General features: G+C 43.1%; 1 protein-coding gene across 1 annotated transcript in view; it reads right to left on the reverse strand.

Annotated features, from left to right (window-relative positions):
* The window catches only part of LOC108927728 (glutamate receptor ionotropic, kainate 3), a 96,306-nt gene that overhangs the window by 30,590 nt on the left and 39,702 nt on the right, over positions 1–26,014 (reverse strand). Inside the window, exons 2-9 of the mRNA XM_018741196.2 lie at positions 18,737–18,910; positions 17,903–18,160; positions 16,711–16,892; positions 13,212–13,265; positions 9,834–10,007; positions 9,073–9,216; positions 8,332–8,439; positions 3,603–3,716 (exon numbers count right to left, since the gene is read on the reverse strand). Of these exons, the coding sequence (XP_018596712.1) occupies positions 3,603–3,716; positions 8,332–8,439; positions 9,073–9,216; positions 9,834–10,007; positions 13,212–13,265; positions 16,711–16,892; positions 17,903–18,160; positions 18,737–18,910 (1,208 nt within the window). The remainder of the gene's footprint in view (positions 1–3,602; positions 3,717–8,331; positions 8,440–9,072; positions 9,217–9,833; positions 10,008–13,211; positions 13,266–16,710; positions 16,893–17,902; positions 18,161–18,736; positions 18,911–26,014) is intronic.

The following is a 26,014-nucleotide window of genomic DNA, read 5'->3' on the forward strand; positions in this document are numbered from 1 at the left end:
GGAAGGGAGAGCCGCTTTGTCCCGGGAAAGCAACTAGACCATAACCATCCCAGGCATGGATGCTGAACCTGGTCCGAGGTGCCGGATGTCCACTGAGAGAGTGAAAGAGGACCGCATGGAAATGAGCCACTGCTCTTTGGGTGCTCAGCTTTCCACAATGTCACACCATGGCCTCAGCAACCATAACCGCTCTCAGTTGGACCGGTCACAGAATAAAACCAGGAAAACTGGGGCTTTCTGAGGACGGAAACAAGATCTGAGTGAATGCTTCATGGACACGTCCTTTCTTTTTTGACACTTTCCTCAGTGGCATAATGTTCACAAAGGGCCTTTTTCTGCTCCCCTTTTCTTCACTTAATGCAGCCCTCGAATTTACCACGTTATCGTCGCTCACTTAAAATCTAACTTTCCTGCATGCTTGTAGAGCAGCACCAGAAACACCACACTTGTTGCCAGGATCAGGTCGAGTTTCCACCAGTGTTCCTTCGAGGTGCTCCTGTAAGTGGTTATAAACATGTACCTTTACACGAGTTAACGGAAAGAGGATGCTAATGAAAAAAAAAGGCATTAACGCAAATAGCTTCAAAGGAATTTACCAGGCCTGTACCTGGATAATAAAAAAAAAGTAAATATTGTTTTTTGTCAAGAACTCGGAGATGGCCCAGCAATTTTTACCATAGTCATAAACGCAGTAAAAACGCCTCTTGGATACATTCGAGAATGACAGTTTGTGCTTTCAACTTGTTCATACAATCAGCCAACTGCAGACATTCTAGACCTATAACCTTTGTGAGACAGCAGTTATGTGATTGTTTAAGATTGGAAAGTAAAGCACCACTGTGCCAGTGCAGAGCTGCTCAGTGCTCACTGGAAGAGCTGGAAAAGCATTGCAGCCACTGCTGTATCCTTGCACTCTGTGCACGATACAGTATGAAGTGGGCAGCACTTTCAGTTCTAAATGTATTTATGCAAAATGAGACATTGGTTACACTAGTACTCATGTATTCTACATGAATACCTGAAAATAAGCATAATAATCTCCAGCTCATGTATGGTGTAAATGTTCATGCACCATAACTTTATGATCATCCCCAGATAACCCTTTACACAGCTACTCATGTATTTTATATAAATGTTTGTGTATCTCAAAAAAAATGCAGGAAGGTGATCAGGATTTGTCTGTTCTCAGTTTTATACAACTACTTGTGTGATGAACATCAGTGCATAAAGTGGAAAGAAAGAAAGAAAGAAAGAAAGAAAGAAAGAAAGAAAGAAAGAAAGAAAGAAAGAGAAAGAAACTAACTTAAGAATCACACGTCTGCAGCTATGTCTCTTTCTCCTAATGTAAGGATCACATTGTATTTTCTGAGATTTACATCACTTTGGAGAAAAGCATCTGATAAATGAATAAATGTAAATGTAAATGTAGGACACTGCAACCCAAAGCTGTCTTCAGCTGGAATTTAATCACCCCACTTGCATCCCTGCTGACCTTCACAGGGTAAACCTCTCAGGCTGACACTTGGTATGGACACTTGGTTTGGACAATTGGTATGGGCACTTGGTTTGGACACTTGGTTTGGACACTTGGTATGGACACTTGGTTTGGACAATTGGTATGGGCACTTGGTTTGGACACTTGGTTTGGACACTTGGTATGGACACTTGGTTTGGACACTTGGTTTGGACACTTGGTTTGGACACTTGGAATACCTATGACTCCTATTTATCATGTGCACTTGACTACATATGTGTCACTTTGCACATTCAGATAGCAAAGAGTGCCTTCGTTCAGTGGCTAATCAAAAAGTCTACGTATCAAGGAAAAAAAGGCATTACCATCTGTTCGCAGCCCATAAACTCCCAGAATTCCCTTAAGGTTTGCACTCACATTACATAGATGGAAACCGTTTGAAACAAGTCTCCACATCCCATGTCTCTTTTTTCTATCCTCTCTATCTCCCTCCCTATGCTCTCAAACTTGTTTTTACTCTCAGGGTCTCCCCCCCGCCCCCTCACTGGCTGAATGATATTCATCAGAATGATGAGTTCCATTACACAGAACAAAGTTACATGCAGCGGAGCGTGAGACAATTAAGGCATCGTGAAGAGCGCATTAAATATCTTAATCTGATTCCCAAACACAAGAAGTTGTCATTATAAACTGCCTGGGTTTCTCTTATTGATGTAGCAGCTACATCATCAGATGCAGTATCATTAAGCTCCTTGCAAGTACAGTATTAATCAGCAAAAGGATGTTGCCACTATTGAGCTTTGCAAACAGCCACCATCCCCAAGAAGTTTCAGCAGCTCTTGATTTTGCATAAGTGAAGACTCACTGGCAAAGCTAATACAGTATCTAACTAGTTTTGAGATGCAATAAAAATTAATGCTGCATCTAAAAAGACCCACTCCGAGAAGGCGATGCTTGGAAAATTGACTTTGGGTCTCCTCCAAGACTCTCGGTAAGGGAGCAGCTAGTGCACTAACGGAATAGACGGCCTAAGTGGAGGCTTTGACAAGGGTTTCAGATGATGTCTTCAGGTTGCTTTGATGGTTGCAACCTCCTTCGCCAATTACATTTTTTTAGACAATGCACCTCCTGTCCTTTGACACCAGAAAGGACTTGATTGCATCCCTTTCAGACTTTGGATGGTAATAATTGCGGCGTTAGCGTCCAATGTCAGTGTAATGACAGTGTTTATTGTTGTTGATAACTCATGCCCCCCCTCCGTCCAAATTAACCCCATGGGGCTGTTCGTTGTCATCACCCTTGTGTCAACCACAGCAAACGTTCCCTTTCCAGTGACAGCCTTAAATACAGAGTGTAGGCAAAAGAAAATGGACGCAGCTTTGCAGAATGAAACCTGCTTATTTTCACACCTATCATCAATTGTTTTTTGGCATGTTCCAGTGTGTTAGGACAGAAAATGAAATAGCTTTCCACAGCTCCATGTTTTTACACATTCCCCCACCCCACTCCCACGTAAACATGTACCTTCTGCCTCGAAATAATCTTAGCGAAACAGAGGGCTCTTCCAGACATTCAGATACATCCCTTCTCGCTTTCCGGACTGCAGTCTCGACGGGGATTGCAATTTACAAGGCAATTCATCCAGACTCGGTTCACCTGCTCTGACTTGCTTGGTTACAATCTTATTCCACCTTTCAACCTTCTGTGTTTGAAAAGCCATTCCTCACCCCAGCGAATGCACATCCAAGCATGCTGTTTACTCTCACAGGCCCCACCTGACCCCAGCCTTGCAGAAGGCCACTGAATGAAAAGGAATGCCTTTTATTACATTATGACTTTTTAGAATCCTATATATGAGCCAGTGAAAGCTGTCAGCTTGTATCCTAATATGTAACTGTTCAATGTGGCAATATGAGAAACACAAGATGAAATTTGGTCTTTCATAGCAGTGGGCCCTGCAACTGTGAGGCATTCGTCCGGACACATTTAGGGGAAAATATTTATATGGAGCCTTGAAATGGATCCGTTCATATGGCCTAACGTTGTACTTCTCTGTTTCTTTTCAACTCAAGGACACAAGGGTTGAACAGTGCTGCGTTCGTCTCGAGCTTTGGGTGACACCGCTTACCAAGATGGTGGTGACAACCAAGGAGCGGTTAGAAAGCGAGTCTGTGATGTTCATCCCTTTGCGCTTGGGCACCTCTGTGATGTTCAGGCCCCCTGATGCGCTCCACTTCCCCACCTGCAGATGGAAGAAACATTTAGTAGCCCTACACAAAGCTCCCTTGACGACAATGACCCCGGATGACCCGCAGCATTAGTCGATTAGTCGGTTGCATCACCTTTCTCATTTGTTCACTGAAGGTCCTCATTGAGGAGGCGCTCCAAAAGATAACCCATAAAAGTGGATGAGGTCAGTCTCTCTCGGTAGAGCTAGTGGTGCTCAAAATGGGTGCTAAAACTAGCTACATTGAACACGTAGCTTTAAACAAGCATTTTACCGCAGTCTTGCATTGTAGCTTTTTTACTGCATTGCCCATAAATTTCTGTGCCATCAAAATGTGTTAGTAATAATCTTTTGAAGAAGTTTAATAAATCATTTCTGTTCAAGCAGCCATGTGAGCAGGAAACTCTTCACAGAGGGATTTTTCAGAATGACTTTTCCCCAAAGCAGCCTCATCTAAAGCTACCACAGATGTTTCATCAACCACCTTTTTGCGATAAATTACAAATAAGGGGGGACACAATTAGCTCCAAAAATAAAACAAAATAAAGGAATACAAAAAAAATTTCAAAAGAAATGCTTTTCTACACTATGTCGTAATGTTTTTTTTTTTTTTTATGAAGACATTGGTTCCATTGAAATCACAACCCTGTCATGCAAGAAAGTAAATTGTTATACTTTTTATAACTGATCTTTGCTCAATTCTTCTGATGACATGAAGTGTAAATTGTACACATCTCATTGACTGATCATTTCCATTCGCGTCACAATTACTACTACCAGCTGTGCAAGTAGCATAATCGCGGAAAAGGCAGCCAATTAATAGTTTGTATTTTCATGCATATTGTGGAAGGCTACCTTCATCTACCTTATGGTCACACCCAACTAGTACAATATCACATTCGAAGCTGGTACACTGCAGTTACAGAATCACATTTTCTAGTAATAAAGCAGTATAATTCAAAACTAACAAGGAAGTTTATCTTTTTTACATCGGCGCTTTTAATACCTTCCTTCCAAGAGCTGTTTTTAATTTTTCGTATTTCATAAAAAATACTAATTTCAAAAGGGCATCAAATTGCCCTTCAACAAAATACACTTAATATGCAATTACTGCTGGTAATGTTGTAAAATAACAAATAAATGTTTTTCACAAGTCACAATTTTTCTTCCATCCTTTTGTCAGTTCTCATTTAATAGTCACAGAATCAGGAGAAAGTAGTTTTTTTTTTCTTTTTTTTTTCTATTGGTCATCATTATGGGAAGTTTTGCAGAAGAGTAGCTTTCAATAACATCAGAAGAGATGTCACTAGTAAAAAGCCTGTTGTCTTGAAAACAAGGTGCATTGTACCTGGATACAATAAATGTTCCAAGGGACACTATTACTGTCCATAAACACATTCTGTTGGATAGTTAAAAATTTATGCCATTGTTCACAAAATATAACCTAAATACACACACGCATTTTCGGAACCGCTTGTCCCATACGGGGTCGCGGGGAACCGGAGCCTACCCGGTAACACAGGGCGTAAGGCCAGAAGGGGAGGGGACACACCCAGGACGGGACACCAGTCCGCCGTAAGGCACCCCAAGCGGGACTCGAATCCCAGACCCACCGGAGAGCAGGACCCGGTCCAACCCACTGCACCACCACGCCCCCCATAACCTTTGCATTATATATTGATTACATATTACTTAATAATTTACATAAGAATTTATGTTAAATATTATGGTATGCGGGTAGGCTCCGGTTCCCCGCCACCCCGTATGGGACAAGCGGTTCTGAAAATGTGTGTGTGTGTATTATGGTATGAGATGTTTGACCATGGGAAGAAGTAGTGTGTTCATGAGAAATCTGAGATGGGTGTAGAGGGTGAAAGAATTTTGTTGCAATTTATCAAAGTATATTTTTTCATAGTCAGAGAGATAAGAATTTTAACAGTTATCAAAAGACAAACAAGAAGTATGTTGGACTTCGTTAAAAAATATACTTCTCCAAGTAAGAAAGTGAACTCACTCTGTAACCAGCCTTTTCATTGCATTATGCAGGATCATCCCCATGAAGTATTTGCGCATGTGAGTTGGCCAGACAGCCAGAAATGACATAATAACCTCAGAATTTGAGTGGTGCTTGTGTACATGTATGAAAGCTGATGGAACTACACTGCTCACGCGAAGAAGAAGATGATGCAGTACTCTTTAAAGAGCTGATGTTCTACTTCTCTATGTGCGGAGTAGGTTCTAAAGGTGTTTCTATAAAATCCAAGATGAGGAGCTAATTTTTTACTGCAAAAAAGACTTTTGACCTCAAATATTCAATGAAATATTACACGAAATAAGTGAATAAAAAGAAAAGCAAAGCACATTACCTCAGTATAAATCCACTGCATACATTCATAATGACAGTAAAACAATATACCTTTTTTTGTCTCAGCAGTGATTTGCCCTGTTACATAGTGATGATCTGAAAAGCCCTCATAATCACAACTACCTGCTATTCTCCATGGAGGTGATCTCCTGGTGTAGAGACATAGGGGAAATAAAACAGCAAGGAAAGTGCTTCTTATGAATCCACATGTCCACAAAGTTTCCTTCAGTTTGCTGCTCTGACTCAGCTTTGATGGCAAACACACTTCAGGTAACTGGAGCAATGTCAGTTATTGCCCTTTGTGTGTACGTGTGGATTTTAGCGCACGTACGTGTGTGTGTGTGTGTGTGTGTGTGTGTGTGTGTGTGTGTGTGTGTGTGTGTGTGTGTGTGTGTGTGTGCACGCGTACATGTTTCGGCATGCTTCTGCAGAGATGTTTGACTTTGGGACAATCAGAGGGGGGGTAAATGCCAATGTACCAGTTTGGAAAAATTACTCTTGGTTTATAAATATTTGTTGGTTTAAATAATGACGAAATACGTTTTGTTCCGACATTTTTACACAAAGGCAGCAGGCTTTATTAAAACAGGTATTTGTTTCAGAACAATCGTGCTGAATTGTTAAAATGCCATTTCGGGGCTGAATATTGCGTTTTGTGTTAATACTCTGTCTGAGACCTGATAGATACTGTGTTCGTTCAACATGTTAACTGAAGGCTTTCAAACCATACGGACGACACGCCGAAGGCCAGTGACGGCCAAAGACAAAAAGGCCTCAGCGCACCACCACATAAATCATTGTGTGTGTGAGCGTCATACACTGCACAAACCGCCATAACCCCTTCATAGGAAAATTAAAAGTCATTTATTAATATTCATGAGGATCATGAATATAGATGAGATTAAATTGACATGAAGAACGGCGCTGCCGTCAGCGCTGGCTGAATGGCGCTGGGAACGATAATGCCCGTGTTCTGGTCAAAAGGAGAGCGTAGGCTTCCATCTGAAAGGGATATTACTTACAGTTTGTGTGAAAGGAAAGCCATGAGGAAAGCATTGCTTAAAAATGTTGCTGATGCCTTCCGCTCAGCATGTTGTCCTATTCTTGTTAATTGCATGCAATTAACTCAATTCATTGAACGTGATTTTCCAAAGTAGCAATTTCAAAGTTGTTTTGGCGTAGCACTTGGCAGAGAGCTTTCCAACTTTCTTTCTCTCAGTTTAATGATATTAAGGCCTCCAATCAAGTGAGTTCTCCATTCGGGAAACTTCTAATTCATTAAGAGATTAAATGCACACAAATATTCAATTATGCAGGATTACATTCCAGCTCTCGAGTTCAACCGGCTCCAAACGCAACGCCGGGCTCCAACACGTTCGCACTGCTTCTCGTCACATCCTCTCCTGATGCAGGACGCATGACATGATCACAAAAGACGGTGATACAATTCCGCTGAAATACAGAGGGAAAAAAAATCGTTTTGAAAACTGCTGGCTGTCCTTCGGGAATAACGGGCATTAGTCGCAGGGCAACAACACAGAAAGATCCGGAAGGCAATAAATCAGGGAAAATGATGGATATCGAATGGGAGCATCCCAACAGCCCCCTGTTGGGCAACAGCAATTTGAAGAAATGATGGCGTCTCGCCGATAGGCATTCGGGGGCTGCTCTTGAGGGAGCCCCAATAGCACTTGAATGTAGTTTCTGTGTCCGTGTTGAGCGCTCACGCTAACCATGAATAAACTGAATAGGCAAAGAAACGAATATGTTGCGCAGGATTCTGGGAACTGAAGTGTTACAATGCTTCGCCAGTAAAGCGTTTCACAGACACATTGAAACATCTCATTACCACAAAAGCCATTTAACACCTAACCTCGGACCATCATTAACAAAGACCACAATTAAAACCGGGGTACTCTAATCCAATTTGCTTTATGATCCACTAACTTATATTTGAACAGCTCATTTGCTTCCTTGTTAGGAGGTAAATTATATCACGACATGGATTGAACTGTATGGGTTCTGCACCAGAGAAATAAGTGAGAAGTGTAAGAAATTTACTGTGCCATTACACGGCTAACATAGTGGTGCATTTAACAGTTCCCATTATCCAGCCCAACATATGGCGTCTGCACCACTTCGACACTAATAGCCACATATCGGTCCACACGTGACTTGCAAACGGAACGCCCCTTTAGACATTTACATAACCCTCATCCTGGTGACATGGCAGAGATTTGGTTGCGTGCGGAGGTGATTTTGTACCTTCTCCAGGCCATCTTCTTTCAGACTGATGATGTCCAGATCGAAGTCAGTCCTCAGGCCACTGGTCCTATTGAACACCAGCCGCCCTGTGAGGCCTTCCCAGTGGGACTGCGGAGACCAGGCGAGACATAGGTCACTCCCCCAGAATGATAAACCCCGCCTCCCGCCGTTCTGCCCCACACATTTTAATTACATTTCGCATTTATGCCCGTCAAAGGCATTCTGCTTCCCGCGAGAACCCTATTAATGAACAATCATCCTCTTTTGCCGTTGCCTCAGCAGAGAAGCTATTAGAGCTTTGTGTCCCAATGTACTGATACAGCTCTTGTGTTCTGAGCACTTTGAAAGGGGGTCTCTTACTTCATCACCAGCAGCATGTCTCTGAGACAGTGAGACGCTCTTTGCGACACTGAGTCACCGTAGACTGTGTATCAGGTCTAATTACAGCTGCACTCAACCGACCCACTGGATGAGTCCAATTATCAGGCGCTCTCTAATAAAGGGCTCATCAGCTTCTACAGTTTTCCTACAATTACAACAATCAGAACAGGACGTCTGCTGTGAATCATCTAGAACCATTAATAGCACAATTTGCATCATATATCAGACAAAGTTTGAGTGTGGCTATGAGTGTGGTTCAGTTGCCATTTTTTGGCTCCATATAAATGTCTGAAATTCACGAATGTGCCAGAAAGCATAGCTCCCATACGAGTCTCCCAGCCCCAGGCCCGTGAACCCCACCTCTTTGATGAAGCTCATGAACCGTCCGCCGAAGCGCCACGGTTTGTGGCGGTGACACTGCAGCGAGTTGACGGTCATCTGGGGTGCGTGCTGGTAGGACACGGACACGATGTGGACCGCATCGTATGTCAGAGCAGCATCTGTCTGGAATAAAGGGGAACAGTATTTCAGCTGCCGCTGGGGGGGATCAGGCAGCCATCGTGCGTGGGTGATTTTGCCAAAACGAAGCCTTGACGCAACTGAGGAAAAGAGCCGAATTTCTTAAATAACTGCGATGGTGCAAACACTTCAACAACAGTCAGTTTGTCACACAAAATGACGTACAATGTAAATATGTTTCAAGATGGAAAATAGAAGAAAACACTTCTAAAGCAATTAAACTGTCACTCTTATGTTCAGAGGGTTTTCTTTCAAGAAATAAAATTTTAGGCTTGTGTTATGTGGCTACCTGGGTGTTATAAATTAAAAAAGAAAGGGCTAAAATCCTCGTTAAAAATGTTCTTATAATTTTAAGTCTCCAGTTAGCCACAAATTTTCGAGCCAAACCATGAAGAGAATCTCTATCTGATTACTAGTAAAAGGTTCCTGTTTTACAGAGGGGATGCTTCTGTATGTGCGGTCAACTGAAAAAATACTGAACCGGTGATCAGCATAGACGCCCGTAAATCTAGCGGCTCATTGCATCAGACAGCAGCAAGAAACAAGGAAAAAGCACCAAAAACAAAAGAAAACAAAGACAAAAAAAAAAACAATTCCTGTACCGTCATGATTCCATCCAGGAGTCCGGACTCAGGCTTCGGCGCCGCCTGCAGCCGCTCCATGGACCACTTGTCCACGATGGACGCCACCTGCGGGTTCTCGATATTCAGAATGCGGAAGCCTGTCATGTTGACGCCGCAGTAGCGATACGGCTCCAGGTCCAGGGCAAACAGGTCCTTTGGATAAAAATGATCTCATTTAGGACAGGAATTGCAGTTCATTGTTGCTGAGCGCAGTTATCAGGGGACTCATTGTGTTTCAGGACAAAGGAATGAGTGAAAGAGAGTAGAAAAGGGTGGAAGGGACAGCAGAGCAGAGGGACACAAGCTGACCAGTGCAAAGGAGAAGGTCGTAGAACCTCATACAACATCCAGTGCGTGAGTGTGAGTGTGAGTGTGTGTGTGAGTGTGTGTGTGCGCGTGTGTGGAGCCACAAGAGTTCCCTGAGGAGTCCAAGTCTCAGTTCCGGACGTGCGACTGAAACCACCGGCGTCCAAAACAAACATCAGTAAAGAGGGGATTAGCGCACGCACACATACACACACTCACACACACTCACACATACACACACTCACACACACACACACTCACCTACGCTCACACACACACTGAGGTCTGTGTTTCGATTCCTCTCGGTGCCGAATTCTAAAGGGAAGCAGCCACACACAAAAGTGATGGTAGCGCTTCTGTTGGTAAGAAAAGGTCGACTCCACCGTGCGCCGGCTCTGCGGGTCCCGTAAACCCAGCACCACGCATCCAGGTTGCAGAGAGTGACGTGACTTAGCAGTTTATTAACAGGTGAGAAACACCAACATACCCGCCGCTCACGTTTGCGCTGAAATCATACAAAGAGGGTGGAAACGTTCTTTTGCCAGCCCACTTGGAGGAAGTGTGTTTGCTCAGCTTCCTTTTCTTAATACCGTGGAGGAACTTTTTGCTGTTACAAACTTCCTTGAGAAGTATTTAGCTTTTATTTTTTCGCAAGGAGAGCGAGGATAGAAACCCGAATGATGCGCCGGAGCCGGGCGCGATGTGTCCACAGACAGCAGCTGAGAAAAGTAACGCTGCCTTGTACTTTTCAGAGGAGCTCAGGTGCAAAAAGAAGGTAAAAAACCTGTGGGTGGCCCTGTGCTTCTACATCTAACCCTTCTGTCCCATCGGTGAAGCGTGGCATGTCTGCCATCCTTCTGCTACTTGGAATGAATGAATGAATGAATGAATGAATGAATGAATGAATGAATGAAATTCAACCTTCAGTGTGGACTGAATTTCAAGGTTGGGGGACCAAGTGCGCAATTTCTTTAATAACGGCCTCAACAATATATTTTGACTATTCTGTGACAAATTACTTGTAAATCAGACAAAAGAATATGGGTGAAGACATACTATCTTGTTTTCTTTTGAAACTAGTATATTTATAGCGCAATATTTCAGACTCCGTTTTGACTCTATTCATACCCATCCATGTTAATGAAAACACAACATGAGAAAAAGTAACTATAACCATAAAAACGTAAAAAGTCATTTCTATGGAATGTGTGCAATTGTTATAATAAGTGTGCTGTATGAAGCAGCAGACAATCGATGTGTAACACAGGTTCGCTGCTGATTGCGTTCTTTTTCTAAGCAGGTGTTAGACATCACATAAAATAAAGCAGCCGTTTACAAGAAAACAACTGCATCTGTGACACATGTTACTCACGATGCCTTCAGGTGCGTTTGCACACAACAGCATTGAATCAAAAGCGGAAAATATTATTATGGAAAACGTTCTGACGCGCACCGGCACCGCGCTACACTCCGTGTAACAAGAGTGACCACACGGCGCAATAGATGGGGCTCATGTCTCAGGCGTCTTCGCACCGGCTGCATCTGGACAATGAGCTGGAAGCCTGCAAGGTCATCTTACGCAAGTCCACCCCGACCCGCGGCCCTTACCTCCCTACACATGGCTTTTCGTGGCTCACTAACTGATTTTTTTTTTATGTTCCCAAAATGAGAAAAGAGAAACATTGAAAGGTAGCCATCACTTGGGGAAAGAGCTTGTGAAGAACCCAATTAATCTTAAGGCACAGGGCAAACGCTCCTGCAGCCTCTCGGGTGGAACATTGCCGCTCCGATTTAAAGGGGGGAAAAGATTTTTCGGAGGAATCAACACGCAGACTTTGCTCGTGTTGCCATTACTACGCTCACAGTCACAGTTAGGGTTTTACTATGCAAACTGTAAACACCTCTCTACACTCTGAATCCAAAAAATACTGCAGAGGTTATGAGGGTAATGATCTCCTCAATAATGATAAAAAAAAGTGTAACGTCAAGTCCTGCAGCTGCAGGCATCAACAAGGCACTATACTGGAATTGCTTCTGAAAAATGAGCAGGAGGCCCTGGGAACCTTAACTATCATATTTCCTTTGGGCTGCGGCAGACCGAGGGTTCGATCAGTTCCCACAGCGACACCTGTGCATTGCTTTCTCCATAGGAAGCAGCTGGTGGAAATGGGTGAATAGCCTGATCCTACAGGTGTGTTACAACACCTGAGAAAGGTACAGTGGCTGGCAGTGCGAGCATCACGCATCGCCTCCTTGCTTCGTATCACTGCTGAAGTGCAAAATAAGTAAATAAATCAGTTTAAGGATTTTAAACAATGTCACATTGCCACATTACGGAGTTTCCCACCCCCAGCTAACAACGTAAAGCCTGCCGTTTCGTCCGCTGTGCTGCTCAGCGAAACTCTACCTGCCTGTTGCCAGAAAGGCAAAGACAGTTCAGGAGAGCCGGACATCGTCAGACAGCTGCTACTCAGGTTCACTTCTGTTTGACGAGGACTGTTGCCAAGATTCCTGCTTTAGGGAACTTCAGCGGTGTCTGGGCAATGAGGAAGTGCGGCTCGCAAAAGCAAAGTTGCGAGACAAAGTGACACCGGAGCTTAATTATCGAGACCTTCTAATGTTTGCTGTCGACTGTTAACGCGAAGGGAAATATACCACAACCAGGGAGCAAAATGAAAATGCTGAGTTAAAAACGAGGTAAAATTAATATTGAGATGCATGATTGGAAAGCGAGGCAATCAGTACAGTGAATAATTCAAAAGCCGCAGGTATGAAGTCATTAGCTGTATATTTCCACTTAAATTAGACTTGAACAGTGACACCACTGAGACTCTTCCCTTTATACTGTGCCTTCAAACACTTTGTTGACTTTAACAGGAAGGGAAGTGTTTACAGCGTCATATTGAGGCCTTTATTATGTTACCGTTTTGTCATATGCAATTGAAGTTGTGGATGGGATCCAAACCCCACTGGCAATTAAGCTCCATTTAACAAAACAAGCCTGATGAGAACAGATGAGATTTAATTTACATAAACAAGAGTGTACATTACCAGAGTGGTGAAGATATAGTGGTAGTACTCAGTCATCATTCCCATAGCCAGAGCCTGCAGCAAGAAGATATAGAGGGACAGACATGTACAGGTCAAAAGGCCATCCTGGAGCATTTTGCAACTGGGACATCGAGATAAACTGGGTAAAATGGACAGAAGCGTCACAAAGGAGGTCGTTGCAACAAGGAGCCTGAAAACAGCTGGTCTTCAGCAAGAATAAGGAGCTGCATGCAATCAGTTAAAAAAACATGACATGACCTTTTGTGAAATAGTGTAAATACTATGCAATGAGTGCTGTCTCACAGCCCTTCCTCCCAGGCACTGAAAGCTTTATGTCAAAGTTATCCATAATCTTCCCACCATCTTTTGTTTCTCTCAGTCTACATTCAAAGCTTTCTTCCTCCAAGGGGCAATATTTCATTTTAAACTGTGCCATCTGCTCAGAGAAACACCCCAGTTCACGTGAACAAATTGTCCTGCTCTCTTCCACTCAGAATCCCAAAGCCAGCAGTAGCACAGACAGGTTACCAGCCTATGGTACAGTGTGAGTATTGATGTTTAGTCATTTAGCTGACGCTTTCTCCAAAGTCACTTCCAACATTGACATATTTACAACTATTTAACCATTTATACAGCTGAGTAATTTCAGGGTAAGAACCTTCCTCAAGGACACTAGAGCAAGAAGGGAGGCTTGAACTTCAGACCTAAGTAGCCAAAGGCAATAGCATTAACCACTACACTACCCGCTACCAGTATCATCCCCTTATACCATTATTTACTCAGTTTTCTAATAGAAAAACTCGTAGATAAAAGCACTGCTATGAATGTGGAACCATGTTCTTAAAATCCTTATGGTTCAATAGCCTATGGGCAAAACGCTGTATGTAGCAGGAATCCAGAAATGCATTTTAGTCCTCAACTCACCCCACACACTTTCCTATCTTATGTGATAATCATTCTCACAGACACACACACACACACACACACACACACTGTCTGAAGCTGCTTGTCCCAAGTGGGTTGCAGCGAACCAGAGCCTAACCCGGCCACACAGGGCATAAGGCTGGAGGGGGAGGGGACACACCCAGGACGGGATGCCAGTCCATCTCAAGGCACCCCAAGCGGGACTCGAACCCCAGAGCCACCAGAGAGCAGGACCCGGCCAAGCCTGCCGCACCTCCCTAATGTGATAATATTTAGCATATTTTCACATTGAATCATCACCACATTTCCTGTCTTCCTACCCTTTTCTGGCACCTCAAAATAGCTGAATAATCATATTTCTGGATAAGTGGGCATTCTGTACAGGGTGGGGGTGGGGGTGGTGCAGTGCAGGAAAGTGTCAGACAAGCGAGGTTTGAATGGTACCCTGCGATGACACTCTGGAACAAAGCACCGAGGTTCTTTTTCTGAGGGGAGAATATTTTCCTCCACATGCAGGAGGTACCTGCAGGAAACAGCCCACAAAGCCTGAAAGCAAAGAACATTTCCCACAGGTGGCTGAAAGGGCAGTGCGACGAAAGGTTGGATAACTGCAATCTTCACTGCACATCTTTCCTTCATATCTGGAAATCTTTGGCAGAGCTGTACATTTAAACTAAATATTTATCTGTACCTGGAATTTTTAGAAGTTCTACAATCCATCAACACAGTAGGATGAGCAAGTTTTATACACACACACACATTTTCAGAACCGCTACAGGGTCACAGGGGAACCGGAGCCTACCCGGGAACACAAGGCATAAGGCCAGAGGGGGAGGGGACACACCCAGAAGGGGACGCCAGTCCACCACAAGGCACTCCAAGCAGGACTCGAACCCCAGACCCACCGGACAGCAGGACTGTGGTCCAACCCACTGCGCCACCACGCCACCATACCCCCCTAAGTTTTATACATTGCCTTGGAAAAGTTTTCTAACCCTTGAGCAGTTCTCTACTGGACTATAAATGCTATATTGAAATTTCATTTTATATTTCAACCTCAAAAGACTGAAATTCTTTAAAGAAAAAAAATAAATGAAAAAATTTTAAGGTGACCTTGTCTGTATGTGAGAAAATATTCCTTATAACAATAAAAAAAATTAATTAAACGTGCTGTTTGCATGTGTATTCAAACCCCTCATACTAATACTTGGAAGAACCATCTCAGAACTTCACGGCAGGTATGGTGTTTCCTCAGCTATGGGAATTGATAGGTTTGCACCACACATTGAATTTTAACTAAAAAAGTGCCAAAAAATCTTGGTCTCACCTGACCGCAAATCCTTTTCCCATACTGTAGCTGAGTCACTATCACGTCTTCTCACAAACAGAAGATGTGTTTCAGGAGGGTTCTTCCTGAGTAACGGCTTCCTTTGCTTCAGCCACCCATACAGGCCAGTGTCATGCAAAGCTCATTTCTTGGTTGATGCACATTTATTATTATTTAGCTCCATCAAAGTGATTGCTGGCCTTTCTGTGGCTTCTCTTCAAAGACTCCCACTTGTTTTCACTCTTGAGTTTTGTGGGACGGCCTCTGACCAGTGAGGCCTGGGAGGTGAGCAGGTATGTGCTCATCTTGAACTAACCCTAACCCATAAGGATATCCAAACACACCGATATGAGTTTTTGCCCTTTTTTCCTCATTTAAACATTTGTATGACTTTGTCTCAGACCTTGGAGCGTTCCCAGTACTAGCATTTTCACATCTTTCCTTCAAATTTCCAGCATGACAATGATCCTATAAGGGGATGGAGTTTGTAAAAAGTTAGTTTATCTAAAAGTTGTGAAAGTTAGTTAGAGCTGGGGATCAGGTTAGACTTAGTTGATTTGAAGTTGATTTAATGATTCACTAGTAGACTCCAGTTTAAGGCGTCTGTGTCCTCTGTGATGAATAAATATAATTAATTTTGAGTAGAATATTTTATAATATAACTATGTCTTCTTAAATCATGAATTCTTACTTTCAGTGTTTTGACAAAGAACAAAAATTTCACAGTATGAAATTTCAGTGTAACCCTTTCTGATTTAGTAAAGTAAGAGAAATGCTCATGGGTTTGAATGCTTTTTCAAAACGCTGCCGATGAGTCCTTGGCCAGTTCCTCACTTTAAAAATGCATTTTGGTTTGGACAATTTTGGTTCATTGGGGCTTTGACTGACTGTGCAGTCCTGCCAATTTTTATTTTTTATTTTAGTGTTTTCATTGACATTTTACATTTATTCATTTAGCAGACGCTTTCCTCCAAAGCGACGCGCATCTCGGAACTTAATACGGTTTTGCATTTGCACTTACGGCACTTCGTACAACCAAACAGACTCAGTCAAGGAAACAATTGCTGCGAACTTGAAAACTTCTTTATTGCGTGTGAGGAAGACTGAAAACGCACCAACACCATTGAACAAATAAAAACCTCTAGAACATTCACACAACAGCGTATAAGAACAAACGATAAAAAGCAGCCTGTATAACGTGTCATTGCGCACCTCCAATCTGTCATGTGACCGGATGAGGACTCTCACCTGTTTGAGGATCTGCGCGGCCATCGTGTGGCTGCAGTCAAAAATGATGCGGAACTCCCGTCCTCGCTTCATTTCCTTCAGGAGCGGCCGGCTGTCGTCCGTATCCAGGGGGAGCTGTCGAATTTTTAACCTGATGTTGTACCTGGAGGGGGCCATTATCAGTTCCTGTAGTCTAATAAGACCTTTAGGAGAAAAATGTCAGAGAGCTATTGCTATGATAGCACAACATGATCACATCCCCAACCACTAGAGTCAGAGCCAGTGCTCCTTTACCAAAGCAGGAGTGACATAGAGCGCCGCTATATGTGCACAACTAATGCCACATTTACCGAATATAATTAAGATCCTCTCCCACCGTATTCCAAGCACATAGTTTTATTTTAATCGTGCACTGTGGTTTTTGTACTACTGAACGATAAATACACTTGTAAGTTAATTAAAGATGTAATCTGTCCAACATAACTTACACATATCTTTTTAACATGAGCAAAGAGCATTGCTTTTGTTACCAATGGCAACTGTGAAGCTGTCGATCAGCAAACATTATCATTCATGGCCCTTGAAAACTCTAAAATGCAGGCACATTCAAAAATGGGTCAGGTTCAGCATTTAATGCAACACATTTACATTCCCAACACAGCAGGGCTCCAGGGAATAAAAGAAAATTGCCCAGGTCAAAAAATAAAGTATAACTCTAAATTGCATGTGTAATTTTGCACATTGTGTAAAAGTATAGAGGAGAGCACATTGATGGGTTTTGTGCCAATTATTGCTGGGTCTCATTCTCCTTTCTAACAGCATGTGTGACATGTGTAAGTGAGCATAGTGCAACACTGCCCTCACTGCATCTCTTTCTCTAGCACAAGTTATGGAGTAACACGTGACGGCAAGACAAGCCCCTTTACATCACGTGTGTCTTGGCATTCGAAAAAACGGTCCAGGAAACGGCACAAAAGGCAGGCAGGGATGTTCATAGAGACTTGTGCTCAAGCACTGGAACGGCCCCCTACCAGGTGGAGCATTGCAGGAGAAGACAAGAGGCGGACTCTTTGTGCCGTGATTGTTTGGTATCGGTCCGGAATTAGTCGTGATTCTCACTACGCTAGAGCACATCATACGATACGTGAGTCGGCGATTTGACATGAGCTGCTTGTTTCTTTGCATGTATTGAAGCAAAGAGGACAATTCTCACCCGTACTGTCATCATACACAACCGTCGCTGTCTTCCACTTGAGAAACTGCACCAGGTCCAGGATAGCATAGCTGAGGGACGAGTAGTCTGGGTACAGGTTGGCATAGAATGTGTCTCTGTTGTCCATCGGGTGGTGCTTCCAGCGCACTTGGATATGCGGCACTTCCAGCGCATTGCAGATGGACTGCACTGCGTTCGAGGACGAGCTGTGTGACGGGCCGAAGATAGCGACAACGCCCAAGGACAGCTGGTCACAGGCTTGGATGAGAACAGGGCAAAAATTATGTGAGGAAAAGGACAGTGTGTAATACAAGCACGTGCTTCCCATGTGGACTGCCAGTGACGGGAACTGGTAAGTCGAGGGAGCCGGACAAGCTTCGCAAATCCATGTTTCGACTCATCGTTGTAGTCAGCATGGACAGTTTGGTCACGGCCTTCAGCTACTGCCGTCGTTAGTGTCATAACACATAGCACATGGAATTCCGGAATTCTCAGTAACTACACACTCCATATGAGGTTGGGTTACTGTAGGAACAGGGTATCATTTTCAATTAATCTCTGTGATGTGACTCAGGTCATCGCTCGTACCAAAAACTGTTGCGTGTGACATTTCTAGTGCACGTTGAAAGGCAACTAAAACCTGCCAGAATGCAGCCAGCAGAGTTCAGATTTGCTGAGACTTACTCTAAATTCTCAGAAAATACTTCAAGATATGTGTTAACAATGCCGTGCACTCTTGCTTCTATTGGAGGCTGTATAAAGGAGCACCAAGTGTGAGAAGAGCTGCTCCACAGGCACAGTCATGTGTACAGCTAAACTTACGTCTCAGCTTACCTTTCCTGGATGCCTCAAAGCTGTCGTAGATGTTAATCCTTTGTATATCATATGTTAACGTTGTGTTGGGCAAGAGGGTCCTGTTCCGGTTAATGTTGTTGACGGCAAACTTGAAAGCCTGCTCCTCAGCACTGACAATGGGCACCGGTCCCTCCATTTGTTCAAAGATCCCCCCTGAGAGAGGAAGAAAAAGCACATCGACAGTGGTTAGTGACACCGAGGAGCAAGGGCTCGTGTTCACCTTCATGTCCTCAAACATGCGGGTGTGTGTGTGTGTGTGTGTGTGTGTGTGTGTGTGTTTGGGGGGGGGGGGGGTCTTGGACAGTCTAAGCACTGACAGCCCACTGTGCCTTGTACCTTAGATGGGCCTCTGGATGAACTCCTTCAACTCTCTTCATGGCATCTAGTCGCAATGCAATGATGAGCTTTGAAGTGCTGGATCTTAATGGAAGTATGAAATGATAAGAAAAAGTGGTGGAAATGGAGCCGTTGCTTCACTCTCTTTTTCTTTCAAACAGAGCTTATGAGGATCTCCTGTGAAACGACTCTGGGAAAATATCTCATACTGTACGTTCTGAAATGTAACATAACAGCCCCTAAACAACGGAGCATATAGACTACTTTGCCGACTCACATGAATCTAAAGCTGGACAGTGGCTCCATGTATTCGCTAAAAGGGATTTTCGCAAAGCCTACATAGCTTTTAAATGGAAATGAAGGTTTTGGTTAATGGACGGCATAGAGAACCACAAACAAACCAAACGCTGCTGGCCCTGCCTCGGCTTTTAACAGAAGATATAAGGTACCACAGCACCGAAGCTCCGTGCGACATTAAGGCTTGTGTCCATTAGGCTACCCTGTGGTCTCCACTTTGAAACCTTCAATAATGGTCATCTGACCGTTGTCAGAGGAGTCAAAATGACATAAATTACTTTGAGTCAAAGGACAAAAATTTGCCATAAACGCTTATCCTTAATCTCTCGTGAATGTAGAAAGCCTAGTGAAAGACAACATTTTCAGCCACTGTGAAGGCTGTGCAGATACTGTATAAGCATATTTTTCCTAACTATAAGAGATTTTGTACAGCTTGCAGCTAAATCCCACTACAGAGACCATCCCCTCGGGCCAATAAGGATTTATCTATGATTAGCAACCGTGGATGCTACAGGACAAGCAGGACACCAATCGTGGAATGAGAGTGGGTTTGCTGGAAGGACTGTGATGCTGGAAAAAGAAAAGGAAATCACACAGGGCACCAGTCAAGGTCTCGCTTAAAGAGCAATGGTGCAGGAATCATTCCAGCTGGCCCAGTACATGTAAGGTGATTGGACTCCTGCTGAGCAGCTTCCCACGGAGGGGTCTCCAGCGAGCTTCAGGAGAATCTATCCTTTCTGCGTGGATCTAAGAAGGACTCTGACACTTGCTTCCACTATTTAAATGACGACGACAGGTGGTGGTTTTTGCAGGTATGAAGTGATACCTTAACGCTTACAGTGAGTCCTAGGAACTAGGAGCAGAAGAGCTACAGGTCAGTGCTTTTAGTGTCATGTATGGAGATGTCTGGGTCAGGGCTCTGGCTACTTGCAGCATCCGCTTGTAGTACACAGCTGAAACGTGAGGTTGGACTTTGTCTAGACAAGGAAGTGCCCAAATCACTATAGTATGAATTATAAAAAGGGTTACATGTTTGCAAGTGCATAGTATGGTAAAAAAAAAATCATCTATACCCTAAACGTGCAAAAAACTTGACATTAATCACTAAAACACCTTTCGTGCAAACCGTTATTATTATATTTTGTGCACAAAAGGATTTATTTAGAAATGCATTAATTGCTTTTTTATCTTTATTTGTGTTTTTATTAGTGTAAAGATTATTGTTAATACTTGAATCACTCTTCAACAAGCAAGCTAACATTTTTGGGAGGGTGAAATCATAAAGATGAATAGTCATGACTGGTTTAAGGACGTATCTGTACGTATCTGGAGGGTAGAGACACTGCCAACGATTTCCTCTATTTAATATTTTGTCCCAGAGAAAAATACAAAAGAACAAACAATGAAACAAGGCACAAACAAACAAACCTCTGACTGTGGGATGCTGGTCATAGGACCACAACAGACATTTGGATGCAGAGCGATAACTTCGGGCCTAAAGCCCCCACTCGTAGGGCAAGTGAAACGCTTGGCCCCGGGGAAGAAGGCGCATTGAAAGTGAGCAAGTCCTGCTGCTTTATGGGAAATCTCATTAGAGTACATTAGGAAATTGAAGGAGTACATACTAATTTCACCGTTAAGAGGATAAAATGTGTGCGGCCCAGCGCGGAAGCACTTTAGAAAATGTAATAAAGAGGAAAGACCCCCTCCTCAGTAAAGTGCTGGAACTTTCCACACGGCCGCTCAGCCTCACCGAACACGTATCACAAGCTTACATTTGGGACTCTGGTCCGTGTAGAAAAGACGTATTTATATACAAATAAAAGCATGTTAATTATGGTCAAATAAGAGTTTCTGCCTTGAGACCGAACCCAAAAATGTCTTTTTTTTAATCATTGCAGCTCTGATTACAAAAGGATCCGAATCAAACTGCAACGCGATTTGGAATTTTGTTCACAGGACTCATTGGTTTAGATGAACATGTTTCCTGCTAGTAGTTCACATTACAAAGGCTCCTAATTAGTCTCTCGAGTCGTACCCCGTTTGCAGAAAAACGCACTAATTACTGCCTCCTCCGTTCATGATTCTGGGCAGAGTGGACCAGCTTGGCAGTTGTTGCGTTTAACCATTGCAGACCCGTCACTAAGACGGAAAATATATTCCACGGTGTACAAAAAACTGGGCAACAAAGTAAATGAAGAGATAACTATTTAACAGTGTTTAAGGAGCTAAATGTGCGATGTATCTGTCCCTGTAGAAGAACATATATTATTTTCATTCATGTGTCTTTCTCCAAAGGTGGTAGCAGTGTTACTTTTGTATGTGATACACTACGTACAATGATATACAGTACAGTAGCTACTTATACAGCAGGAGACACACTGTATTACTAGTGGGATCTGAACACAGGTCCACCACTTGCAAGGCAATCAATAGAACCACCTGCAAATATATGCAAACAGAACCAGTAATCAACAACCTTCAGGCTGAGTCTCTTTTTTTTTTTTTCCGAAGCAGATTAGAGTGGTTTCGAAATCTCAATTTTATAGGGAGCCATTTTGCCCAAGTTCTAAAACCTCTCCGTTTCAGCTTGGCTCTCCATATTTCATGCACTTATTACATGGCAAACAAATGTAAAACGTCACTGTGCTGCACTAAAAGTACATTGCCAACCATCGCAATGTCCAGTCTATGGCCATAACATTGCGATCTTGACTGAACATGCAGCACCTTGCTGGAAATTTTTTTATTTACTATTTTTGGGTGGAGTCTAAAGCTTGCAAATAGCTTCTGAATATGCATTACTCCTCTGGCATGACAACAAGGTGTTTTCCACTATGATGAACAACAAAGAAATCAAAAACCAGTTGTTGGAAACGACAGCGAATGTCAAAAGACGCTTCATCTTATTTCTGTACGTACTCTCTGCATGCTTTAGATTCCCAGTAACTCCAAAACAAGTATAACAACCAGACCTGTTCATGAATCTAAGCTCTTAAAAACAACTCAGACTGACTAAAATAGCAAAATAAAATAGCCTACTATTTTCAGAATACATATAAATGGAATATAGCTTTTTATACAAATTATACAAAGATCACAACTTGGCCGTGCAATTTAATTTTCACATCAATACATCCCTCTCGCAGTCCTTCCTAAGACATCTGCACAATGCATAAACCCAGCACCGTAACCAAGAGCGGAACACAATGTTTGTCTTATCTCTGAGCCACTCCATTATTGCTGCAGCCGCTCCTCGCTCGGCTATAATGCAGTACAAGACGGGTAATATTAAAATCACATGAACTTCATGAATTCAATGGCACGGACCTTGCTCAAACAGGCAGAGACCGAAAGCATAAATAATATCGTATGTTTACATGTGCTCGGAACCTGTAATTTCCTGCCAGTTTGGTAGAAGCATTTCTTATTGAAAAAATTAATTAATTAACCAATTAATGAATTTTAAAAAAATCTTTAAAATTTTAGTATAATCAAAAACATTTTCAATGCTCTATACTGAAACTCTGCATTTTCATACACTCATTCACTCATTGTTGATATTGTAAGAATTCGTGTTACTGGGAGTTTGAGCGGGAAAATGGGTTTATTGTCCCAATAGCTGAATTATGGGTAAAATGGAATTGTGTTCAACCGCAGTGGGAACTCATGGGGAACACAAGGGGGTGAGTGTGTCGGCCAGTGAAAGGAGGAAGGAGAGCCTGAGGAGCACTAGGCAGGCTGAGAAGGATGGCTTACGGGGCAGCTCCTTGAGGGAAAGTGGTTTCTAGACAGAGAGTGTTATTTCCTTGTGTTCCTACTGATATCTCTCACTGTGTGTTGCTGTTGCAATAAATGTTTGTGATGAGTGCAGCCCATGCAACCTTCTTCACTCCATCCAAGCGCAGGGCCACAATGTCTGCTTTCATAAGGCAGGGTCGCAGTGGTCTGGAACCTATCCTAGAAGCATAGGATGCAAGGCAGGCAGAGCCCACTGCAGAGTAACCACAGACTCAACAACCAATGTAGTCACACATCCACCTGAAACACATTTTTAGTGTGCGCGGCAACAAGAGAACGCAGTGGAAACCAACGTAAGTATGTGGGGAAACATGCAAATTCTTTGTACTTCAACATGATAATCATAAGAGCAATGGTGAGATGTCTAAAAATTTACCATATTCCTTGATGAATTCAAATGAGAATTCAATATATATTCAAATACTGTTTTTGAGTTTTACCTGGAAACTGTAAAGGGCAGGTTACAATAAATTTGTGAGAACTGCTATATGTAAATCCATAAACAAACTATGCCAGCACCATAATTACTGTAAGGTAATGCATCTCCATGAATATGGTGGTAGGCAACCGGTAGTGTGATCTGTAGAGCTCCTTCCTTCAGACCCACAGGTTGCAGGTTTGATTTCCACCTCTAGCTGTATTAGCCTTGAGCAAAGTACTAACCCTCAATTTCTCCAGTGAAATTATGCAGCTATATAAATGGGTAAATAAGTGAAAATATCTTAACATGAAGTCCCTCTATAGAAAAGCACCAGCTAAATGTATAAATATGCAGATTATATAGTAGAGCTGCAACCCTTTTTTATTTACTTGATACAATTAGTAATATAGACATGGTCTATAATGGCCTAATATTTTTCCAGTGAAATAACTGTAAGTAAAGGAGACATTTGTGACAATTAATGCTCAAGTGCCTCTGCTTCTACAGTTTACCCTAATTTGCACTCCTGCTCCTTCTCAGTCTGGCTTAGTTCAAGTGGTTTTTTTTGTCATTCCTCTATATCACTTGTATACAGTGCAACAAACATATTCTTTTCATCTCCTTATCACTATTAAACGCACCATTATATGACTTTTTACAAACCAACAGACCCTTTTCTTCTAGGCAATGAACATGTCCCGTCCACTCATTTCCGCTCATAGAGGTGAAGAGATGAACCAGTCAGTCTCTGCTGAGTATTGCTGCACTTGGCACTTGTCGAGCCGGAGCCTAACCCAGCAACGCAGGGCATGGGGCTGGAGGGGGAGGGGAAACACCCAGGATGGGACACCAGTCTGTCACAGGGCACCCCAAGTGGGACTTGAACCCTAGATCCACTGGAGAGCAGGACCCAGTCCAACCCACTGTGCCGGCACTTGTTTATTTTAAAAGTTTCACTCCCTCCGGATTTCATTTTCTTGATGGCTGGAACCACCCCCTGCCACCCCTGCTTTCTAGAATATGCTCAGCAGCAGGAACAAAAGCATCCGTGAAGCACATTTCAGCATTTGCCAAATGCCTTTGCTTTGTCCTGAATCCTAAAGACACTGCAGAAGTTTACTGGAGCATCAATCACAGCACATATTTTCACACAGTTGTTTATCGTCCATAGAGACGCCAGACGCCATCTCTTTAGTCTCCTCTTCCTGCCTCAAGCTGTATTTTGCCTCCAGCATCATCTTTCATTTGAAAAACTTGAAACACATTCCTGAAAATAGTGGTTATTTCCCTGATGCTCTCAGACTCTCCTGCAGCATCAAGGTCACCTTCCAAAAGGTCCCACAATGTGTGGAACAGCCCGACTGGGAAAAATAAAATGACACACATATCTCCCTATAAAATATTCTTTATGTTTTCAGAGAAGTAGTCTATGCTAAGCTGCTTCATGACCATTTCTGCTTTCGATTTACACTAAAGACATGGTTTGAACAACAAGAAAAATAAATGAAACCTTTAAAACCACCCGCTCTTTTCTCTTTTCTGACCACTGGCCCCATTCAAGTCAAAGCTGGACTCTAAAATTATTCATTTCATCTGCATCACGTGAAACGTTACGTTCTTTTCTTACCTATCTATATCTTATAACGTTTGTTTTTTTTCGTTTTTTTTTTTTAAACAGAGCTCGAAATCACAATTTAAGCAGGAAGCGGGGAAAGTGAGACGAAAGAGGGACATGCGGACCAGCTCCACAGCGAAACGCGACTCCCTCGCAGCACGGCTCGCTCAGCGGCCGACAGCAGGACCCTCGGCTCTGCAGCAGAACGAGCGCGAGGACCCCGCAGGACAGCGCTGCGGACCGCCGTCAGGCCGCGAAAGAAACGGCTCAAGGACGAGAGTTGCTGCTCTTTGCCAGAACCCAGCACTGCAGCAAAGCGGCGGCAGGTGCGTCCCGACGTGTGCTGCACAGAGAACATCAATAATTATGGCAAAAATCTAATGAGTATTTGGAATCGATAGCCCAAACAATTGGATGGCTCTGTTTTTTCCACCCTGTGCTCACGGTTGCATTCATCGGCGTATCGACAAAGTGTCATGAAAACGCACCGTTCCAGACACTGGGAAGAAAAGCAGAGCCCTTGTTCTGCAGATGGGGAGACAGGGAACCATTCCAAGCATCTGTGCACCGTTTCTATTATGTGGAGTCACATTATAACAGGCCAGCTCTGCCCGAGGCCCCGAGGGAACTCATGATAGTTCTCATTAACACAATATGAAAGGTCCTTTTCATTTGTTCGTACCCAGAGTCCTGAAAAAAAGCCTTTTGACTTTTGCTTTGGGGAAATAATGTGTAATAGCTGAAGGATGCCCATACTTTACATCACACTGCTGGAAAAGTGAAGGAC

Source organism: Scleropages formosus, chromosome 19 (genome assembly GCF_900964775.1).
Source record: "Scleropages formosus chromosome 19, fSclFor1.1, whole genome shotgun sequence".
Classification (NCBI taxonomy): domain Eukaryota; kingdom Metazoa; phylum Chordata; class Actinopteri; order Osteoglossiformes; family Osteoglossidae; genus Scleropages; species Scleropages formosus.